The sequence below is a fragment of the Trachypithecus francoisi genome, unplaced genomic scaffold (genome assembly GCF_009764315.1).
Source record: "Trachypithecus francoisi isolate TF-2019V2 unplaced genomic scaffold, Tfra_2.0 Lachesis_group19, whole genome shotgun sequence".
Classification (NCBI taxonomy): Eukaryota; Metazoa; Chordata; class Mammalia; order Primates; family Cercopithecidae; genus Trachypithecus; species Trachypithecus francoisi.
The window spans coordinates 44,523,033-44,543,655 of record NW_022681464.1 but is presented as its reverse complement, the minus strand read 5'-3'; the positions used below and the strand labels follow the sequence as shown (position 1 = coordinate 44,543,655).

Genomic DNA, 20,623 nt, shown 5'->3' with positions numbered 1-20,623 from the left:
AACTTGGATTCCCCACAATCCAGAATCCTATATGCTAGGCTCATAACCAAATCCCGCCCAGAGCACTTATTCCTCTGCCAATCCTCCTCATGCCGGGAAACAGAACCCCGGGATGACTCTTGCTAACGTCGTCTTCCTCATTCCCCATCTCCTTCCGGTGTTACTGGTTCTTTTCCAGAAGATTTCTGAAACCCAGCTCCACTTCCTCCACCCTCGTCCAAGCCACTTCTCTCCTGGATTATTACAATCGCATGCCAACTGACTGACACATGCAGAGACCTTCCTCCTTCTAAGTGTGATCTTTTTTTGTAAATGTAAATTGGACACTGCACTACTGCTTTTAAAAGCTCGAGGGGCTTGGCCGGGCGCGGTGGCTCACGCCTGTAATCCCAGCACTTTGGGAGGCCGAGACGGGCAGATCACGAGGTCAGGAGATCGAGACCATCCTGGCTAACACAGTGAAACCCCGTCTCTACTAAAAATGCAAAAAGCTAGCCAGGCGTGGTGGCGGCGCCTGTAGTCCCAGCTACTCAGGAGGCTGAGGCAGGAGAATGGCGTGAACCCGGGAGGCGGAGCTTGCAGTGAACTGAGATCCGGCCGCTGCACTCCAGCCCCGGCGACAGAGCGAGACTCCATCTCAAAAAAAAAAAAAAAAAAAAAAAAAGCTTGACGGGCTTCCAATTGTTTCCGAATATCACCCTTACCCCCATGGCAAGGCCCTACCGAGTCTCTAACCACAACTTCCCACCGCACTCCTTGCTCTTCCTTAAAAGCACCAGGCCATTTCCTGCCCTTTCCTGCCTCAACTTGGCTCCTGCGGTTTGCTCTGCCTGATAGCTCTTTGCCCACTGGCCTTTTCTTGTTTTTCAGGTCCAGCTTAAAATCATTTCCTCAGGGAGGCCTTCCCCACCCAATCTAAAGCCACTCCCTCGCCCCACAGTAACCTCTCACAGTCCGCTCCTTCGCTGCGCAGCACTGATTACCAAGAGTCACCAGACACCGATCTGACTGTGCCTGCAGCTGTCTCCCCCTCTCTGCTGTCACTGTGCTTTGTCACCTTGCTGTGCCAGGGTCTAGCATGGCACCTACCCATAAAAGAGCACAGTATCTATTTGTGAATAAACGAATCACGAGTAAGTAGGCTTGTCTAATCTGCTGTTCTTCAACCTTCAATTCCCAGAGAAAAGTGATTACATTTCACTTTATATCATGAGATGAGGACGGAGATCCAAATTCGAAACCCCGAATTTAGCACCATTCCATTTACTAGTCTCAGCTTTACGGGGAATACAAAAGACAAGCTCCCAAAGAACTTGCAATCTCCCTAGAACACCTAAACACTTGGAGTATCATTTAAAGATAGAATATGTTTAAGTGTCAAAATGACAGAACAAACCAAAAGTAACCTCAAGGTTTTACTTTTCTTCCTTGGGTGTAAGAACCCAAGGAAGAAAAATAAACAAACCCTGGGTAGAAATGCCTGGAAGAGAATGAGCACACGCAGGCAGATACAGTAAGTCTAAAAATGTGATTTAGAAACGGGTGCCTGGAGGAACACCAGTCAGACGACAACATATATGAGGAGGACAAACTGTGCACAGACCACCCCAAACAGAGCAGCACCTCAATCCTTTGCAGGGTAGCTTCAGTCTTTAAAAAGATAACATATTTTTGTAAGCAGTCTCCAGTTAGACACTGTATTTGCCAATGTTCAGAAAACACAGTTGTCTCATTTCTGGTTTATGAACACTATGGGATGCAAAAGAGAAACATCTCTTCATTCGAGTCAGTGTGAACTAATTTTGTTTAAGCACGCCTTTTTAAAGGGCTTTTATTTTCACAGCTCCTTAACTTTGTATTGCATCTTTTCTCCAGGCATAGTTGACTGTGGAACATTGCTTTGGGGAGCCTAGGTGTCAGCAATACGTAGTTCTATTTTAAGCTCAGGGAGGAGCACATGTAATATAAGTAGGAACAGGGAAAAGAAAAATAAATGAAAAGTCTGCTGCAATATATTTAGGTGCACTTGGAAGTGTGTTTTAAATTAACCTGTAATTATGCTACAGAATCCCATTCTGAAGAAAATCACCTGAAGGAGAAAAGAGGCAAAAGATGGGCACCAGTACTTACACATGCAGATAGACAGGCGGACAGATGGACAGACAGATGGATGGACAGATAGACAGATGAACAGACAGACAGATGGACAGATGAATAGATAGATAGACGGATAGACAGATGGACAGCTAGAGAGATGGATATACACACAGATGGACAGAAGGACAGAGATAGACAGGCAGATGGATAGATAGACAAATGGCCAGATGGACAGACAGATGGATGGATGGACAGATGGATAAACAGACAGATAGATGGATAGATAGACAGACAGACAGATGGATAACCAGACAGATGGACAGACTGAGGTTTTGCCATGACTGTTTATTTACAAGCTTTCTTTGTTAAGGCAATTATAACCAAAGTATAATAAAACAGAAACAATTGTTTAGGTGACATGAAAGATCAGGTGATGTGTGTATTTGATGGTTTATACAGGAATTAATTACTTTGAAACCATAATTACCCATGTTTAAGCAAAGCACTTGTTTTTTCATAAAGCAGACCACCAGGATCTGAGGAATTAAACTGTTCAAAGTCCCTGTCACACACAGGAAGGGATTTATACTGGATAAATATCTTTTAAGTTATTACTACAAGCCATGTGTGGTGGCTCACATCTGTAATCCTGGCACTTTGGGAGGCCAATGGGGGAAGATTGCTTGAGCTCAGGAGTTTGAGACCATCCTAGGCAACATGGTGAGACCTTGACTCTACTAAAAATCCAAAAATTTAGCTGGATGTGGTAGTGTACACCTGTAGTCCCAGCTACCCAGGTGGCTGAGGTGGGAGGATTGCTTGAGCCCAGGAGGTGGAGGGTGCAGTGAACTATGATTGCACCACTGCACTCCAGCCTGAGCAACAGAGAAAGACGCTGTCTCAGAAAAAGGAAAAAAAAAAAAATGATATTAGTATAGTACTTCCTGCTCAGGCTTCCTCTCTTTCGGGTCCTTATTTGATTTTTAAAAATTTTAATAATGACTTTCATAAACTTCAGAAAGTCTCCCAGTTGGTACAGAGACCTCAAGCTGAAGTTCAGGTCAGAGAAGGCGCCAGGCTCCCCTGGCTGACCACTGCTATCTGTGCTGGGGGACTTCCAAGGCCAGGGAGCTAGGGAGGAGGAGGGGCTCTGCGGAATACGCAGGGCTGTAAGGATGGAGGGTGCTGAGGCAATCGTCCTCACGAGCTATCTAGCTTCATTCGTTAAAACCACCATGAAAAACAAAATGGTTCATAGCCGAACACAGCAGAAAAGCCTAACGCCACCAGAAGAGAATGAGTTTAATCTGAGGAAATGTGAGGCTAATGTAATGAGTTCGAGCCCAAACTTAGATGTCACCCAGAGTGACAGAACTCCAGAGAGCATCTGCACCCGCTGCCCACCATGGAGAAGGGAGAGGAGTGTGGGGACATGGGGTTTCCCACATGAAATTCCAGCCCCAGCCTGCTAGAGTTGAGCCATTCAGGGCAAGGAGTCTGAAACTATTCTGTTGAGAGCATGAAATCATAGCAGGAAAGAAAGGGAAGGTGGTAAGAAGGGAAGGGGGTGAGGACCCCAGTGAAGGAAAGGGCCAGCGGCTGGGGAGGGGAGGCTCCGAGCCATTCTTTTGCACATTTCTTTTGCATATCTCTGCATAGTGTAGGTAAGGCAGGTCAGAATTCATCATCTGCAGTGAATTCGCCATCAAACCAACATAAACAAAAAGACTCCCTCCTGTGGGTTCTTGGAGTCTAAAGTAATGCACTCAAACCAGTTAAACGGAAATCAAACTGCTCTGGAAAGCCACGGCTTCTCTGACTTTGAGAGCTCTGACAGAAACGACCTTAGGCAGGGGAGAGATCAAACCATCAGTCTCCCTTCTGGGGTTGTCTGGAGCTAAGATATTTGAGGACAATTGCTGTTTTGGGGTTCAACTCCTCCTAAGGTGGATATTCCAGGAACTTCAGGGCCAGCATTTCATCAAACACCTGTACTTCTCCCAACGTCCCTGAAAATGCTCTGGTCGACCTTTCCTGAAGGTGTCTCAGAGCAGTTTTCCCAGACGGGAAAGTCTGGGAAGTCAGCAGGGACTTCTCTGGCAGAATCCAGAACAGAATGACACAACCAGAGAACCTATGAAGGTTAAATCTGTTGAGCTGGAAGCCTCGCAGCTGCAGATAGATATGCTGGCAGGGCCATTAACTGGGAACCAGCTCTGGCTGATAAGGTGATTTCCCGGGAGCTGGCATACCATGAGCGTCACAGGACCCAGCACTGGGACCAGGAAGGAGGCTATCACCCTCCCTAATTAGCTCACCAGACACAAGGGGTACCTGTACACACCAACCCTGCACCCAATTCCCAATTTCGGGTCACATACAATGGAGACATTACTTTTTGTAGGAGTTTATCAGGCAAAAAAAAAATTACTGGAACGTTCCCTCAGTTTGCCTAGAGTCATCCCATCTAACGGGTGACTTTGATTTCTATACCTTGTCTATTTTATCTCTCCTTCACTCAATATACTAACATAAAATGCTATAGAATGTATAATTTTCAATTAAAATAAATATTATTTTTGCAACAGGATTACTTCATTTTAATTTACAGAACTCTGAACAGCTTCAAGTACAGAATCATGGAAATCTAGAATCGAGAGGATAAGAGAAGTGGGTGCTAACAACTGCACAGCTGTCGATTTTGTATCCATGGCATCCGATAAATTCACACAGAGGAAATGTCCTACTTCAGAGCTCTCAAATGTTATCCTTTGACTCCCAGAAGCATCGAAATGCAACTGGACTGAAAAACCAATTTCAGGTACTTACTGATTCCTTGAAAGAGCTCTTCAACATTAATAGCATTTTTTGCACTTGTCTCAACCACGATGGCACCTATGGATTCAGCGTATTCCTTGGCATCCTTCAGGGGAACCTCCCTGGAACAGAGGTCAAAGACAGACAGGAAATGAATGCTCGTTTGTAAAATACAAATCACTCAAAAGACCAAACAGCTTGTGTGCCAACAGCTCCTTTATCTTCTTGTAGAAGAATAACTCAATCACTCAGCAAGAATGGATGCCTAGTATGAGTGAGACTTTTTAAAGTTTAAAACCCAGTCTCTGGTATCCAAGAAGAGAAGATATGCACATATAAAATAGTGTTCCTGCTCCCACAGAAGAATGCCAGAACTGCAGGGAAAACCATGATGAATATGGCAGTACACATATCAACTTTCAGAGCTACGGCTCATTTCAACCTTTTCCCCATTATGTGACTCAATATTAAAAAACACCAACACCACTGTTAGTATGTTTGTGCACACATGCTTTTGTGAAACTTTTTACATATTATCTTTCAAAAATCAGAGAAAATATGCAATGTGCTGTGACAGTCTGGAAATAAAGCATGGTTATACCCACCATGGCTACAATACAGGATGGCATATCTGGACTTTCATCTGTAAAAGGATGTTCTCACAAAGGTTTTAGGGCATGAACTCTATTTAAATGAACAATTTTTAAAAAAATCTCACCCTGAACACACCTGATTTCGTCTGATCTTGGAAGCTAGGCAGGGTCAGGTCTGGCTAGTACTTGGATGGGGTCCACGGCCATACTAGCCTAAAAAAATCTATTGACCTCTTTGCAATGTGAAAATGCTGTGGTGGATTCAAAGATAAAAAAGACGCAGTTCCTATTCTGCAGCAGCTGCTGCATGCCAGTCCCTCTCCCAGGGGCCAGGGAAACCACAGGTCCTGCCTTCTGGCACCTGTGCTTTAGAGCATGGACAAACAGGGTTCATTCACTCTAATCCACAACACTACGACATAAAGTGCTTCAGGAGTAGAGGGGGAGAAAGTGATGTGTTCTGTTCAGTGAACCCCAGAAAGACGCCCAGAGGTGGTCACCTTAAGTGCGGCCATGAAGGCTAGGCAAACGCAGGTAAGAATTTGGGATGGGCAGCCTGAGCAGAGGCCTAGAGACAGGAGAGTGCACACATTCCTGAAGATTACTAAAAGTTGATTCTGCACCCAGCACTGCTGGGGGTGTTATGGTGGATTTGCAAATGAATGACATGGGCCTGAATGGAGAGAATGTCAGAGTGGTTGGAGCTGAGAGAGGGAGGCACACCACGTCTGTCTACACCCAGAGGCCACTGAAGGACAGGAAGTGACAGGGTCAGCTCCACAGTCTAGGAAAAAATGGTGCACAGAATGGATGGAGGTGAGGAGAAGAATCTGGAAGCTCCTCTAATATTGCAGGCAAGAGGTAACAATCCTCAACCAGAAGAATTGCTATTGGAAAAGAGAAGAAGGCAGACACAAAATCAAAACAGGGACAGGGAGTGACGGGACAGCGCCTACCTCCCCGCCCCTTCCTCCACCCACCTCAGAGCCTGTAAATGGCTTCAAGAGGTTTAAGGTTACCAAGGAAATTCTACTCTGGCATTCAAATTCCTATGGGACTCAAATCACATGCGGGAAGACCCTTTAGTCCTAGCTGGAAGAGCACCTAACTAGGGTCTATCATGTTAAAGACGATGGCCCCAGCCTCTTAGCCAAAGGAAATATGTCCCTGGAGCCACGTCAGTGGGTACCTGTGCTTCCAAACTGCAGGGAAAAGTATACCCCGACATTCACTCTCTCGTTTGTAACAGACAAGACCCATGCCTGTCACAGGGATTACGCTTGAGTTTTTCTGGCAGCAGAACATTTATATTTGAAAGATTCCAGAAAAGTGCTTTTCTCTGTGCAGTTTGGCATGATATGTGTTTTTTACTTCCTCCTGAAGTCTTTTTTTGTTTGTTGGCTTTTCAAAGACAGTGTCTTGCTCTGTGGCCCAGGCTGGAGTGCAGTGGCACGATCTCGGCTCACTGCAACCTCTGCCTCCCGGGTTCAAGCAATTCTCGTGCCTCAGTCTCCCGAGTAGCTAGGATTATAGGTGTGTGCCACCATGCTTGGCTAATTTTTGTATTTTTTGGTGAAGAGGTTTCACCACGTTGCCCAGTCTGGTCTTGAACTCTTGGCCTCAAGTAATCCACCTGCCTCAGCCTCCCAAAGTGCTGGGATTACAGGTGTGCGCCACCGCGCCCAGCCTGTTCCCGAAGTCTTTATCAAAGCATAGGTAAAGGTGGGGCTCATCTCTGCCCACAACAGGGTGCAGGAGGAGATGTCACCTGCTACCCTGCTGGGGGTGGGGTGAGGAGTACCTGGCAAGCAAGGATGTCTCTGGGCCCGCAGGTGAGAGGAAATCACATTCACAGGTGAAGTGCTTCCTCAACCCCTCTAATCAAGCCAACTGCAGGACAAGGAGGAGCGGCACAGGTTCACCAGGCTTATAAGAGAACAGATATCATGTGCCACAGCCCAACATCTCCATCCTGAGGATGACCATGGCCAAGAGGCTCATTCCTTCACAGTTTAAAACACAGATCTGGAGGCAGGAAGATAAGAAAAGCATACCCTCAGACTCCTTCCATGGCTACAGGTGGGTCTCATTAAATCTTCGGACTGCAGAAGTGACATGCCTAATGTGAGGTGAGACAGGGCTTAACTCAACCCCGTGACTCTGTCCACCTCACTCCCACTGGGCCCCAATGGCACAAGCACCCACCGGCACCACATGCCAGAGGCTGTTATTTCCATCTTGACAGACACATGTGGGGCTCAAAATGTTTCAGACTGTCATATGCACTGGAGTTGGGGTGGAGCAGGGCAGAAGCCCACTCTGTCCTCCTAAAGAACAGGCGCTTACAGGAAGAATCCGGCCAGTGAAAGTCCCTCTAATGTGAACTAAGATTAGAAGGACCAACCACTCTTGAGTCTGTCAAAATAGGTTCCCATTACTGTGGCATAATAAAAAATACAGACTCAGTCTTTGCCCTGGTTCCTGGCACAGTTCTCCCCAGACCCTCGAAGTTTCCTGCATGACAGGAGTGTCTTCTGGTATTCTTGAAGAGCCCCTTCAACCATGCCTGAGTTTGACAGGGTATGGCCCTAGACCATCCCGTGACCTCTTCAGGATGAGCCTGGTTGCTGGAGGAATCAACCACATGGTTAGACGGTTGAACCTTTCAGCCCCACCCCCAGCCTCTCGGGCTGGAGATTTAATCAATCATGACTAAGTAATGAAGCCTCAATACGACTATTGAACACAATGCTTGAGAGGGTCTGGGCTGCTGAGCACACTGGTGTGCTGGGAGTGGTACCCCAGAGAGGCTGGAAGCTCCTTGTCCCACTCTCACCCTTTGCCCTCGCTGTCTCTTCCATTTAGCTACTCCTGTGCTGTGTCCGTAACAACAGAACTGTATGTCAAATTGATATTATAGGAGGCCTTTGCTTGGGACTAAGCTCCTGCATTAGGCCCCAAGAGACCAGACTAAAAATAAACACAGTCACTCATGCTTAAGTTCCCCTTCACCAAACCCAAACTAAGTGGTTATCTGACCTTCTGAGAAGTCACAAGAGGTAACAGCCAATTTCCCAAATAGGCCAGCTGAAATCTTCAGTAGCCATGGAATGAAGTTCCCTTGGCTTTAATCCTTACATAAAATGTTAACTAATCTGATATTTTTCTACTGTTCTGTTTCCCTGTCCTTCTCTCTGCCTGTCCCCCAAGAAAAGTATCTTTGAAATGATTAGCAGGTTCCTGTTCCTTGCTCCTGCTTTCTTCAGCTCTTCTCTGTCTATAAAGCCAATCCCCTCTGCTCAGCTCATGGGAACACTTACTCTATTTTATGGAAGGATTCGTTGTCAATTCTAGAACCATGAATAAAGCCAATTGAGATCTTCAAACTAAATTTGGGCCATGCACAGTGGCTCATGTCTGTAATCCCAGTACTTTGGGAGGTCAAGGCAGGAGCATCGCTCCAGATCAGGAGTTCATGACCAGCCTCAGCAGCATAGCAAGGCCCCATCTCCACAAAAAAAGGAAAAATTAGCCAGGTGTGATGGTGTGTGCTTGCGGACTCAGCTACTCAGGAGCTACTGGAAGATTGCTTGAGCCTGGCAAGTGTGGGGCTGCAGTGAACTATGACTGTACCACTGCACTCTAGCCTGGGTGACAGAACGAGATACTGTCTCTAAAGAATATTTAAAAATAAATTTATTGTAATTCCTTCCTTTGACAGTACGGTGCTTTCCTGAGTTCTGTGAGTCCATTCTAGTGAAGTACTGAGTTTGAGGGGAGGTCATAGGAGACCCCATATTTGTAGTCTGTTACACAGAAATGCAGGTAACCTGGGGATATTGGAAACTTGCAGCTCTGGTCTGAAATGGGAGGCAGTCTTGCAGGATAGAGCTCTTAACCAGCAGGGTCTACGCTGACTCCAGGTAGTCAGAGTCTGAATTGAACTGAATGGTAGGACATCCAGTTAGTGTCAGATAAATTGCTGTCGGAACAAATCGTGTGCCTACAAGCTGCGAGGAGAGTTTTGCGAAGGTGAGAATTCACTTCCCAGAAGGCCTTGCAAACATGTAAAACCAGGAACATTTGAGAATTCCAGGTGCACTTCAGGAGAGGCCACTGCACAGGCCCATGAGGCAGACAGGTGCCACCACAGGCCTCCCGTCATTACGATGATGGGAGGGTACGGCATCCAGTCACTTTTGTTCATTCTTTTTTCAACAAGTGTATAGTGCCTACTATATGCTGGGCATTGTGCTAGGTGCTGAAACAGGTAAACTGAAACAAGTGAACCCAAGCCAAGGTATAAACAAGCAGAGTTAGTTTTGACGGTGAAGACTATTTTTAGACTTTCTAGACCAACCTACATGCAGAAATCACTGAGAATTACCGTGACGGCGGGAAGTGTGGGTGCAGATTCCCCCAGGCCAGCCCCGTCCCCCGGCTGCTCCTTCACAGATGTTCCCGGAGCTGATCACAGGCTGCGTGGCCCATCCATGCCAGCATTACTCAGGGTTTCCTCCCTGACTATCTGAAGCCCACCCCATCCCAAAGCAGCAGCGGCGGCCAGCTCCGGGCAGGCTGAGTGGTCAGGGTGGAGGGTGGAATTCAGAGCCCAGCTGGAGTCCCCCCTGAGCCACTGCGGATGGGGAGGGCTGGAGAAGTGGGAAAGCTGGAGACCACAGGAACGGCTGCCGGACCACAAAGGAGACCAATCAAGTTCAGGTGATGGGGATGAAAGCACCGAGTCAGGATGAAGGATGGGTGACTGCCTCCCATGGTGGACACCGTCCTGCAGAGCATCTTAGGGACCTGACATTCATGCTCTGTGGTTACAGGCTCGGGGGCCACAGACTCCACCCTTTCTCTTCCACGTCTGGACACATCTCCTCCTTGAACTAGCTAAGTGCTGCTCATGGCAAATGGACTTCACAAATGCAACTTGTCAAAGCCCAACCAACCACCTCTCACCCACGAATCTGCCACTTCTCGCAAACCTGGTGCTTCCCAAGCCAGAAACCACCAAGTTCCCCCACATGGCCTCCCCTCGAGAACCCCTCAATGCTCTGTGATAAAGCCTGCTTATCCTCCCTCCAGCCTCACTGCCAAGCCGCTGCCTCTGCTGCAGTCACCCCCTCTTCGCTTCTCACAGGGACTCCCACGGTTGCCTTTCCTGGCCCTCTAGCCTCCTGCAATCCATGTGTCCATGGTGGGGCCTCTTCAAACTGCAAATCCAGCAAGTATTCCTATGAATAGGATTCTCCAACATCTTCTGATTGCGGGAGAATCAAACCAACACCTTAGCAGGACGAGGCTTCCTGTCTTACTCTTCCCCCGTTCACCCCCGAAGCCACAGCCATTTTAAATTGGCTGCTGGCAGTGGAACTTCAAGTTCTTGCACCCGCTCCTCCCTGTACATGTGGCAACATCTCACACGGCCTCCTGGAGAGCTCAGCCTGGCAGCCCCTCTGCCAGGCTAGATGCTCTTCCCGTCTTCCTGTCATACCCCTGTCGTCATACCATCTCCTTGTGAAGCTGCCTCTCTGTCTACACAGGCTGTGGATGTCTTCGAACCAGGACGATGGCTTTTGTTTTCATGTCCAGGGGTCCTCACAGTACCTGGCTCTTGGGAGGCAATCAGTAAGCATCTGCTGAATGACTAGATGACAAAAATCACCCCAAGTCGCCTTCAGCAGAAAGGAGGAGTGGGTGGTGGAGGGATCTGCGGACTTAGTGGGAAGGGTGGTGAGTGCTGAGACAGTCAACTGGAAAAGACTCGGGACTAGAGGCTCCCCCAGCCTTCCAAGTGGCTGGGAGGGAGGCTTCGACAGTGAAAACAATAGGAAAGGGAGTCTCCTCCGAGTCCCAGGCTCTGATGTTAACCAGCCTGTATTTCAGTGAGGTCCAGGCAGTGGCCTGTCATGTCTCTTGGACACAGGAAGAGCCCTGAGCTGGTCCCTGGCACTCAGAGGCTTCTCAGCAGGGGAGGGGGATCAGGAAACAGCATTCGTGTGGGCTCCAGCATTTCCAACAGGCCTGTGCTACCCAATAGGGGTCCTTGTTTGGTTGTTTGTGGAAGTAACCTGGCAACATGGCAGCTGCCTTGATCTAATTTCAGGGCTGGTTAAATTCTCTGTGGTCCTCCTCCACTGATGGCTGGGGAAAGGAAGACAGGTACACCAGAAGAAATCCTGAAGCCCTGCCTGTGAGGGAAGGGAATCAAATCCATAGGCTGAGGGTAGAAGAATGCTTTTCCCTATGGAGGTTTACTGGGTAGGTTCCTTTGGAGAGAGATGAGCTCCACCTCCACTTCCGTCTGCCTGAGTATACTCAGGTGTCCTGGCCATGGGTTTTGGCTCAGAGTCGTTCCCAGGTGGCCCAGATGAGCACCTCACATGAGAGGGTAAATACAGACAGGCAGCCCAAGTGTACTACTCACAGAAAGAAAGCGATCGTCTCCACCAGTCAGCACCCTTCAGTGCTCACCTCCCTCAGGTCTATGTCGTCCATGCATTCCACCAGGCTGGATGGACATTTTATAGCAATGTTCAGTGTTCACGTAAGGGAAAAGGAGGTTGATATTATAAAGTGCTCAGAATAATGCAGGGCACAGCATAAGTGTTATATTAATGCTTCTTAAATGAATCTTTGCAAAGCCGTCTCAGCGAGGATGACTGCATGGCACTATTTTCTTCCAGAATGCCAAAAAGACTGAGGAAATGATGCAAGTAGAAGAAACAAGTAAAGGCCCTTCGTAGCGTTATCCTACTCAACCCCATCATTTTATGCCCAGGAGAGCTCCCGGTCCAATTATCAACATTCCATAGAAGCATGAGGGGAGCACAGGCCAGATCAGCCAACTTGACAAGTATATTAATGTTCATAAGTCACCCCAAGAGTAAAACGGCATCGTACTTTGAAGTTCTTTCTCAATGAAAAAAATCTGACACTAATTCTGAGAAACTTTTATTCAAGGATGGTGAATAACTTTTTAGAAGCCATGAATGTTTCTTGTTCCATGACATTCTTGTACATGTTCTCTGCCCAGGTTGGTTTTGGATTATTTGAGGGTTTTTTCCTCTTATTTATTTGTAATTGCTCTTTGCATATTATGGAACTTAGCCCCTTGTAATACATTTTCCGAATTTTTTTCAACCTGCTATTTGTATTTGATTCCTGTTTATGGCATTTATGCCACTCAGAAGTTTTCATATAGTCAGGCTTATTCATCATTTTCAGCCATGGCTTATGAGTTTTGTATCATGATTAAATAATTAATTCCATTTTGAAGATTATTTAAAAATTTATTCATTTTCTGTAAGTCTCATGATTTCACTGTTTTACATTTAAATCCTTGTTCCATTTTGAATTTCTCTTCTCTTATTTTTCCTTCTCTTATTAATTCCACCATTTACTGAATTATCTCTTTTTTGCACAGATTTCAAGTATCTTTACATACACTAAATCTTCCAATGTATTTCACCCTGTTCCTCAAACTGACTTTTTTTTGCCCCGTTTGTCACATACTAAATCTCCCTCTGTGTTTCACCCTGTTCCTCACACTGACTCTCCCCGTCTCTCACCCTGTTCCTCACACTGACTGTCCCCGTGTCTCACCCCGTTCCCCACACTGACTCTCCCCATGTTTCACCCCATTCTTCACACTGACTCTCGCCCTGTGTTTTACCCTGTTCTTCACACACTGACTCTTCCCGTTGTTTCATCCTGTTCCTCACACTGACTCTCTCCGTGTCTCACCCCATTCTTCACACTGACTGTCCCTATCTGTTTCACCCCATTCCTCACACACTGACTTTCCCGTGTGTTTCACTCCCTTCCTCACACACTGGCTCGCCCGTGTGTTTCATCCATTCCTCACACACTGACTATCCCCATGTGTTTCACCCCATTCCTCACACACGGAATCTCCCCATGTTTCACCCCGTTCCTCACACACTGACTCTCCCCGTGTGTCTCACCCCGTTCCTCACACACTGACTCTCCCCGTGTGTCTCACCCCGTTCCTCACACACTGACTCTCCCCGTGTGTCTCACCCCGTTCCTCACACACTGACTCTCCCCGTGTGTCTCACCCCGTTCCTCACACACTGACTCTCCCCGTGTGTCTCACCCCGTTCCTCACACACTGACTCTCCCCGTGTTTCACCCTATTCTTCACACTGACTCTCCTGATGTGTTTCACCCCATTCCTCACACACTGACTCTCCCCATGTGTTTCACCCGGTTCCTCACACACTGAATCTCCCCGTGTTTTACCCCGTTCCTCCTCACACACTGTCTCTCCCCATGTTTCACCCCGTTCCTCACACACTGACTCTCCCCGTGTGTCTCACCCCGTTCCTCACACACTGACTCTTCCCATGTTTCACCCCGTTCCTCACACACTGACTCTTCCCATGTTCACCCCGTTCCTCACACACTGACTCTCCCCGTGTGTCTCACCCCGTTCCTCACACACTGACTCTTCCCATGTTTCACCCCGTTCCTCACACACTGACTCTTCCCATGTTTCACCCCGTTCCTCACACACTGACTCTCCCCGTGTGTCTCACCCCGTTCCTCACACACTGGCTCGCCCCATGTTTCACCCCGTTCCTCACACACTGACTCTTCCCATGTTTCACCCCGTTCCTCACACACTGACTCTCCCCGTGTGTCTCACCCCGTTCCTCACACACTGACTCTCCCCGTGTGTCTCACCCCGTTCCTCACACACTGACTCTGCCCCTGTGTTCCACTCTGTTTCTCATACGCTAAATCTCCCCAGACCTACAGAATCGGAATGTCTACTGGGCAAGCCCCAGAAATCTACACTGTAGCAAGCTTCCCAACAGCTCTCAAGCCATCTAACGATGGAGAAGAATTCTTGCAGGGGGGACTATAAAAAGTCAAGTCTGATATTTTTTCACTCTATCCAATTCATAATCTGACACTATGAAGCCAGTAGTTTGGAGATCTGTATCAAGATAACTATACCTACGGCACAATAAAATATATACTGCTCAGGCACCATTTTACAGTAAAAAAAATATAAAAATAAAAAGAAGAGTGGACTCATGAGCGCTTCCTAAAACAAATTCTCTGGTGGTTCATACATGTTCTAGCATGCATATTATAGTTTTAAAATTCTGTAAGAGAAAAAACTAAGCATATTATATTCTGCCAAACTTCTGCAATGTAACATTTAAAATCTCATTAAATTTTTTTTTGCATTATATTTTTACTCTGTCCCCTAGCCACAGCCCCCTTCCAAGGTCAAGCATAAAAGACCAAAGAAGCCGGCCATGAGCAGCACAGCAGCAGTGAGCGGGAGACGCTGTTAACTGTGTGGTGGAATTATTTTCTGTCAAAACCATCCCACATGTTTAAGATATTGCAGCCAAAAGCAAGGGAAATCATTCACAACATTTCATCAAAATCAAGCAGAGGAGGGCTGCAGGGCTGTGTGTGCGCTGACGCATTCTCACAGCAGGCCCCGTTCCTGCAAGCACCCACTGAAATGAATAATCAGAGTTTGTTATGCTCCCCCTAGCTCATATTTTCTCTAAATACCCAAGATGTCTATGTAACACACAGATGAGGCAACCATTTTAACAATAATTAAAGCAGCAAAATCTGTTTAAAATGCTAGTTCTTACAGACACTTGGATTTTTACCTGTGAGATGGAAAAAACTGAAAACAAACTTCTTTGAAAAAAACAAAGATTAACTACTCCCTTCACAGCAAATATCTAATGAGACAATAACACATTGCAATGATCTAAGCACTTACAGCTAAAGCACTTGACAACCATGTACCTGGGAAGGCTTTCTGCTCCCAACGGGCCTCACCTATTTAATAACACACATCCTTCACTGCTGTTCACCTGGGGCTAAACTCCCAGTGTCAAGTTCAAACGAGCAGTGGCAGCTTCTCGCCACAGGTTTAAATGGGTTGTTTCTCATGGAAAACATACCAGAACTTGGAATCCAACAGGGACTGGGCAGAAAACAGATTCTCTAGGGGACTTGGCCATTCCTTTGCTTCTTAATCCCCTTCTCCTGACAGAAATTCAGCCTAGTCCTGAAGAGGCCAGAGAAAGAGCCACTGGAAAGAGTTGTGGGTTCCAAATCCTCTGAGCAGGATCACATCAGCTGCCGTTTTCTCTCGGGGCAGTTTGCAAGTTACTCTCTGTCATGGGTCCTGTCTGTACTTCTTAGCAGATGCAAGACACCGTGACGGTCAAGAACACAGGCCCTGAGACCAACCACTTAGGTCAGAAGCTGGACTCTACACCATCTTAGCTACAGGACCTGGGATCAACTCCTCGACTCACCCGTGTCTCGGTCTCCTGACTGATAAGATAGGAAAAGGACGGGAGGATTGACATAAACTACACACATGCACACAGTAGGCACTCAGTTAGGGTTGGCAGTGATGATAATTAACTTGTTTACAACCCACTTCCTAAGTAAACAGGAGACAGATCAACTATAAGTAAAAATTGTGCCATTTGAAAGTAATCACTGAGATAGTTGTAGTTCTTAATATTAATAGAAGTTACATTATGAAATGCTGAAACTTCTGGGCAGTATGTGAAGTGAAGGCAAAAGAGATTACTCTGTCTTTGAAGAAAATCCCCAGGAACAGAAGCTTACCACTCTGTTTAATCATTCAGAAGTTGATGGCTTTTAACATGCTTCCCCCACTGCCAAAGAAGGTTAGAACAGGGCCTGTGTTTCTGGGTTAGAGTTAGAGGCATCAATAAGAACTCAAGTTCATTCCTTTTTGTGAACTTTGAATATTCTTTATGACTTCTTTGTTTATGTCTCTGTAAATATTGTCTGAAGTTGGTGGAACCTTCCTCTTCAACCCCAGAAGAAATTTATTGCTAATTGCCACAATACGACTGACGGCTGAATTAGTGAGGAGATCCACATGCTTATAGGAAAGGTGTTTTTGAGCCGACCACCTGCTGTTCAGGTTTGTCCCCCTTATTAAAAGGCTGCATAGTGGACTGGGTGCAGTGGCTCAAGCCTGTAATCCCAGCACTTTGGGAGGCTGAGGTGAGTGGCTCACCTGAGGTCAGGAGTTCAAGACCAGCCTAGCCAACACAGCAAAACCTGTCTCTACTAAAAATACAAAAATTAGCTAGTTGTGGTGGTATGCGCCTGTAGTCCTAGCTACTAGGGAGGTTGAGGTAAGAGAATTTTTTTAACTCGGGAGGCGCAGGTTGCAGTGAACCAAGAATGCGCCATTGTACTCCAGCCTGGGCAACAAGAGTGAAACTACATCTCAAAAAAAAAAAAAAAAAGGCTGCATAGTGGAGAACCATTTGTTGGACAAAAGACTATATAATTTGTTCAATGCATCTACCACTGAATCTCAAGGACTTCCCTTAAATCTCATTATTTGGCTCTATTCCAGATGGTCATATCTCTATCAGTATCCCGTCTGTCTCATAAAAAGCATGAAGGGATTGACTTTGCCCTATTTTTAAGTCAATAAAATCATCTGATATAGTCAATGGATGCTGACAGAAGACCCAAGAATTCTGGGTCAGAGACAAAGAACTTTATGACTCTTTTGGCACTGTTTTAAAACCAAAGTTTATTCCAGCCAATTTACTGTGCTATTTTCTAATAACGGCTCATAGATCAGATATGGCCTATGTCTTCCTATCCATAACAAACACAATGATGTTGAGGTAAGAGACGCCCTTTTTCTAAATGAAAATGAAATACTTGCCCTGCGTACTTATGGAGGGCCCAGAAATGTGGAAATTGTGTATTTGCAAGAATTATATTAAACAATCTTTATTTGAAAAATAGTACCTTACTCCTAATGCCATCTATCAGACATCAAAATAAGCAACTTCAGCATCAACTAATGAACTAAACTAACAAGAGATCAATCAAAAGTACCTTAAAGGGAGCAGCACTGGCTGATGTTCTGCCAAAGCTCTGGGCGTTCAGGACCTGGTTACGGGGAAAACAGAATCAAACCAGCAGGTACTCTGGACCCAAACCCTCACATCATGATCGTCTCCCTTCTGGGGGCCCTGTCAGCCCATGGTCCCCCCGACACTTCTGGGCCCCTGTGGGCTGCAGGCAGAACTCCAGCAGCCAAAGCACCACCCCGGAGAGGCTGGAACTTGGCCTCAAAATCAGCCGGCTTCTGCCTGCTGTGGCCATTTTCTTCCCGGAGCGCCTGGAGCGCTCTCTCAGTGGACACAGCGGCCATCCAGTCTTCCTGGGCCATTTTCTCACAGAAGAAGATCTCCCTCTGAAAACCAGAAGTGTCTTTTTTCGGTTCCCAGGCCAGGTCTTGGGCCATCTTCTTGTAGTGGTCGCCGAGTCTGACACACGCGGTTCACGTTTTCGTGCACCTTTCCAAGTCTCTGGTCGAGGTCCAGGCAGTAGGCGTCCTCCTCCGTGGACTCCCGTGAGACCCCATCATGGGTTCTCGGTGCAGTGTAGGCAGCAGGAACCTTCAGCGGCAGTTTTGGGAGCTCCCTCTCCAGCTGTGCCATTGTGCCCGCCCTGCAGAGAGGCCTGCCCGCTGGGCAGAATTTGGACTTCCGCTGTGAGTTCTTTACACCTTTGGATTTCTTCCCAGGATTGCATGTCTGCTTTTCCAGTCTCCCCCTCAGGATATTCGAAAGACACACCTAAGTCACCATCATCATCCACTCTTCAGAGGGACTTCTAGCCAGGATGCTGGGGGACCGCCATGTTCTGCTTCCCTGTCCCCCACCATCACCAAGTCCCTGTCGTCCACGTGGTCCCTACTGCCCTCGAGCAGATGCTCGGAGGAGTGTGGGCCAGGAAGGTCTGCACTTCACTCCAACATTTGCGGCCTGTTCCACTCCTGCCCCTGCCTGCTCCGGCCTTTCCTTCTTCTCCTCCTTTGCCTGCAAGTGTTGCCTCCGTCTGGCAATTTCTTGGCCAGGCAGCTCTGCAGGTTGCTGACGGTCTGTGCTGTCATTCAGATCGCCCACGGTTTACCCCTGAAGATCTCTGTTCTGTGCCGTGCGGGGCATACTCTGCGTCGGTCATTCCAGCATGTTCAGGAGGTGTTTTGTCATGCTTTTTTTCAGAAGCTCATCTGGACCCTGATGGGAAGACCCGCTCATTTCCTTTTGAACCCTCGAGCGAGGGTTTGCAGCAATCGAGGACTGGCCTCTGGCATGGGTGACATGAGGCCACCATCGGCCTGGGGTGCTGACTGCATCTTGGCCCTGGCCTTTCCATGGACCTCACCCTGGGCTGAATCCCTTTGGGCCAGCTCTTCCTTTCTTGTCACCGCATGTCACCTCCTGACCATAAAGGCCACCATAGCAGTGCACGCCCAGATCACTCAGCATATCCATAGAGTCACTGGCAGTAGTCCCAGGATTTTGTACATCACTAGCACCGCCACCCACAGGGGGCCAGTAACAGCTGAGTAGGCATTTCGTGGCAGGCAGCAGCCCTCCGTGGCTCCCGAGGGCTCCACAGGTCTGCCTCCACTTGCCAGTGGTCTGTGGGTCACAACTGACCACTTGGAATCCTGCAGAGCGTTCTGTCTCTAAGACAGGCAAGGGCCCACCACCCAGGGTAGACCATCATGGGCTGCGGGGCGGGGAGGCACCCCATGTTCTAGAAAACTGTGTCCCTGATTTTGCTGTGCAGATAGAAAGTGGCATGACTTATGCAATGCCTTGGGGAGTGGAAAGACCTCAGGGCAGTCCCCAGCTCAGGCCACTCCAGGCTCCACTTGTCCCTACAGCATAGCCATACAGCATAGGGTCAAAGCAGGGCCATGCCACAGCCCTGGGTCCACACACGATCCTCTCAGGGCAGCATGGTGGCCTGTCCCTGCTGAAGCTCATTACCCTGATTTCAAGTTCCCTTCTGCTGCAGGGAAGCCTGGTCCTGCCTACAAAGCAGCTGTCTACTGCTAGGCTGAGCTCCTTGAAGAAGGGACTCTGTTTCCTGTGGAGTCCTAGTTAGGGAAAAGGAGTCAGGCTGACTATAGGGCCGGAGCCAAAAATATACAAGATAAACCTGAAGCAGCTTGTTGTGCCAGAAAGTAAGAAAGTGCTCAAAAACCAAAATGATAGGCAGATGTCAAAGGGACAGAGGAACCAAGAGAAAGAAACCCCAGTGGCCAAAGCTGGAACCATTTGAGCAACGAAATACATAACATAGTTCTGCATCGTAACCCAAAGTACAGCGTCAGCCCAGTCTCCAGCAGACCGTAACACGTCCACACCCCCACGCCTATGTGCTCAGAAAATCTTTTCTGGGGCCCACAAGTATTGATTAAAGATCCCAGAGCGTAAGTCCAGACTGTTTATCAAGACTGATGATAAGGTATCATAATTAAGTTAGTGCAGTGTTGGTTTAAGGATGGCTAAGTCAGCCAGTGGAACAGCAGAGACAGCCCGAGAAACACTGTGTACACGCCACGTGACGTATAACAGCTAATACTGCAGGTCAGTAGGAAAACAGTGGACTGTATAACCAATGATGCTGAGACAACTGGGTGTCTACATGGGAAAAATTAAGCAGCATACATATCAAAATCCATTTTGAGGGATTTGAAGACAGATAGGAAAACCAAAACTGTAAAGCTTATGAAAGATAGTTAATATTAGGGGAGTAAGTTAATGTTAGGGCAATAACTTCCTGATCTTGGAGGTATGGAAATATTTTTAAAATAAGATTTCTTAAAATCAGGCTCTTGCCCTCAAAATAAACCATAAAGAAAAAAATTGATAAATCATGTTACATAAAAATTAAGGACTTCTGATGATTAAAAAACAACACAGCAAGGCATGGTGGCATGCACCTGTAGTCCTAGCTACTAGGGAGGCTGAGGCAGTAGAATCACTTAGCCCCAGAGTTCTGGGCTATAGAGCACTATGTCAATCGGGTGTCTGCACTAAATTTCATGGCAATATAGTGACCTCCCAGGGGTGACGGACAATCAGGTTGCCTAAGGAGGGGTGAACTGGCCCAGGTAGGAAACAGAGAAAGTCGAAACCTCAGTGTTGATCAGTAGTGGGATTAGGCCTGTGAATAGCCACTGCACTCCGGCCTGGGCAACATGGCAAGACCCTGTCTCTTAAAAA

At 47.3% G+C, this 20,623-nt stretch overlaps 1 protein-coding gene across 2 annotated transcripts in view; it reads right to left on the bottom strand.

Moving 5' to 3' along the window:
- Positions 1-20,623, bottom strand: part of RAB31 (RAB31, member RAS oncogene family) — a 150,905-nt gene that overhangs the window by 11,843 nt on the left and 118,439 nt on the right. For both annotated transcript variants that reach the window (XM_033178352.1, XM_033178351.1), the window contains exon 6: positions 4,927-5,036. In XM_033178352.1, the coding sequence (XP_033034243.1) occupies positions 4,927-5,036 (110 nt within the window). The remainder of the gene's footprint in view (positions 1-4,926; positions 5,037-20,623) is intronic.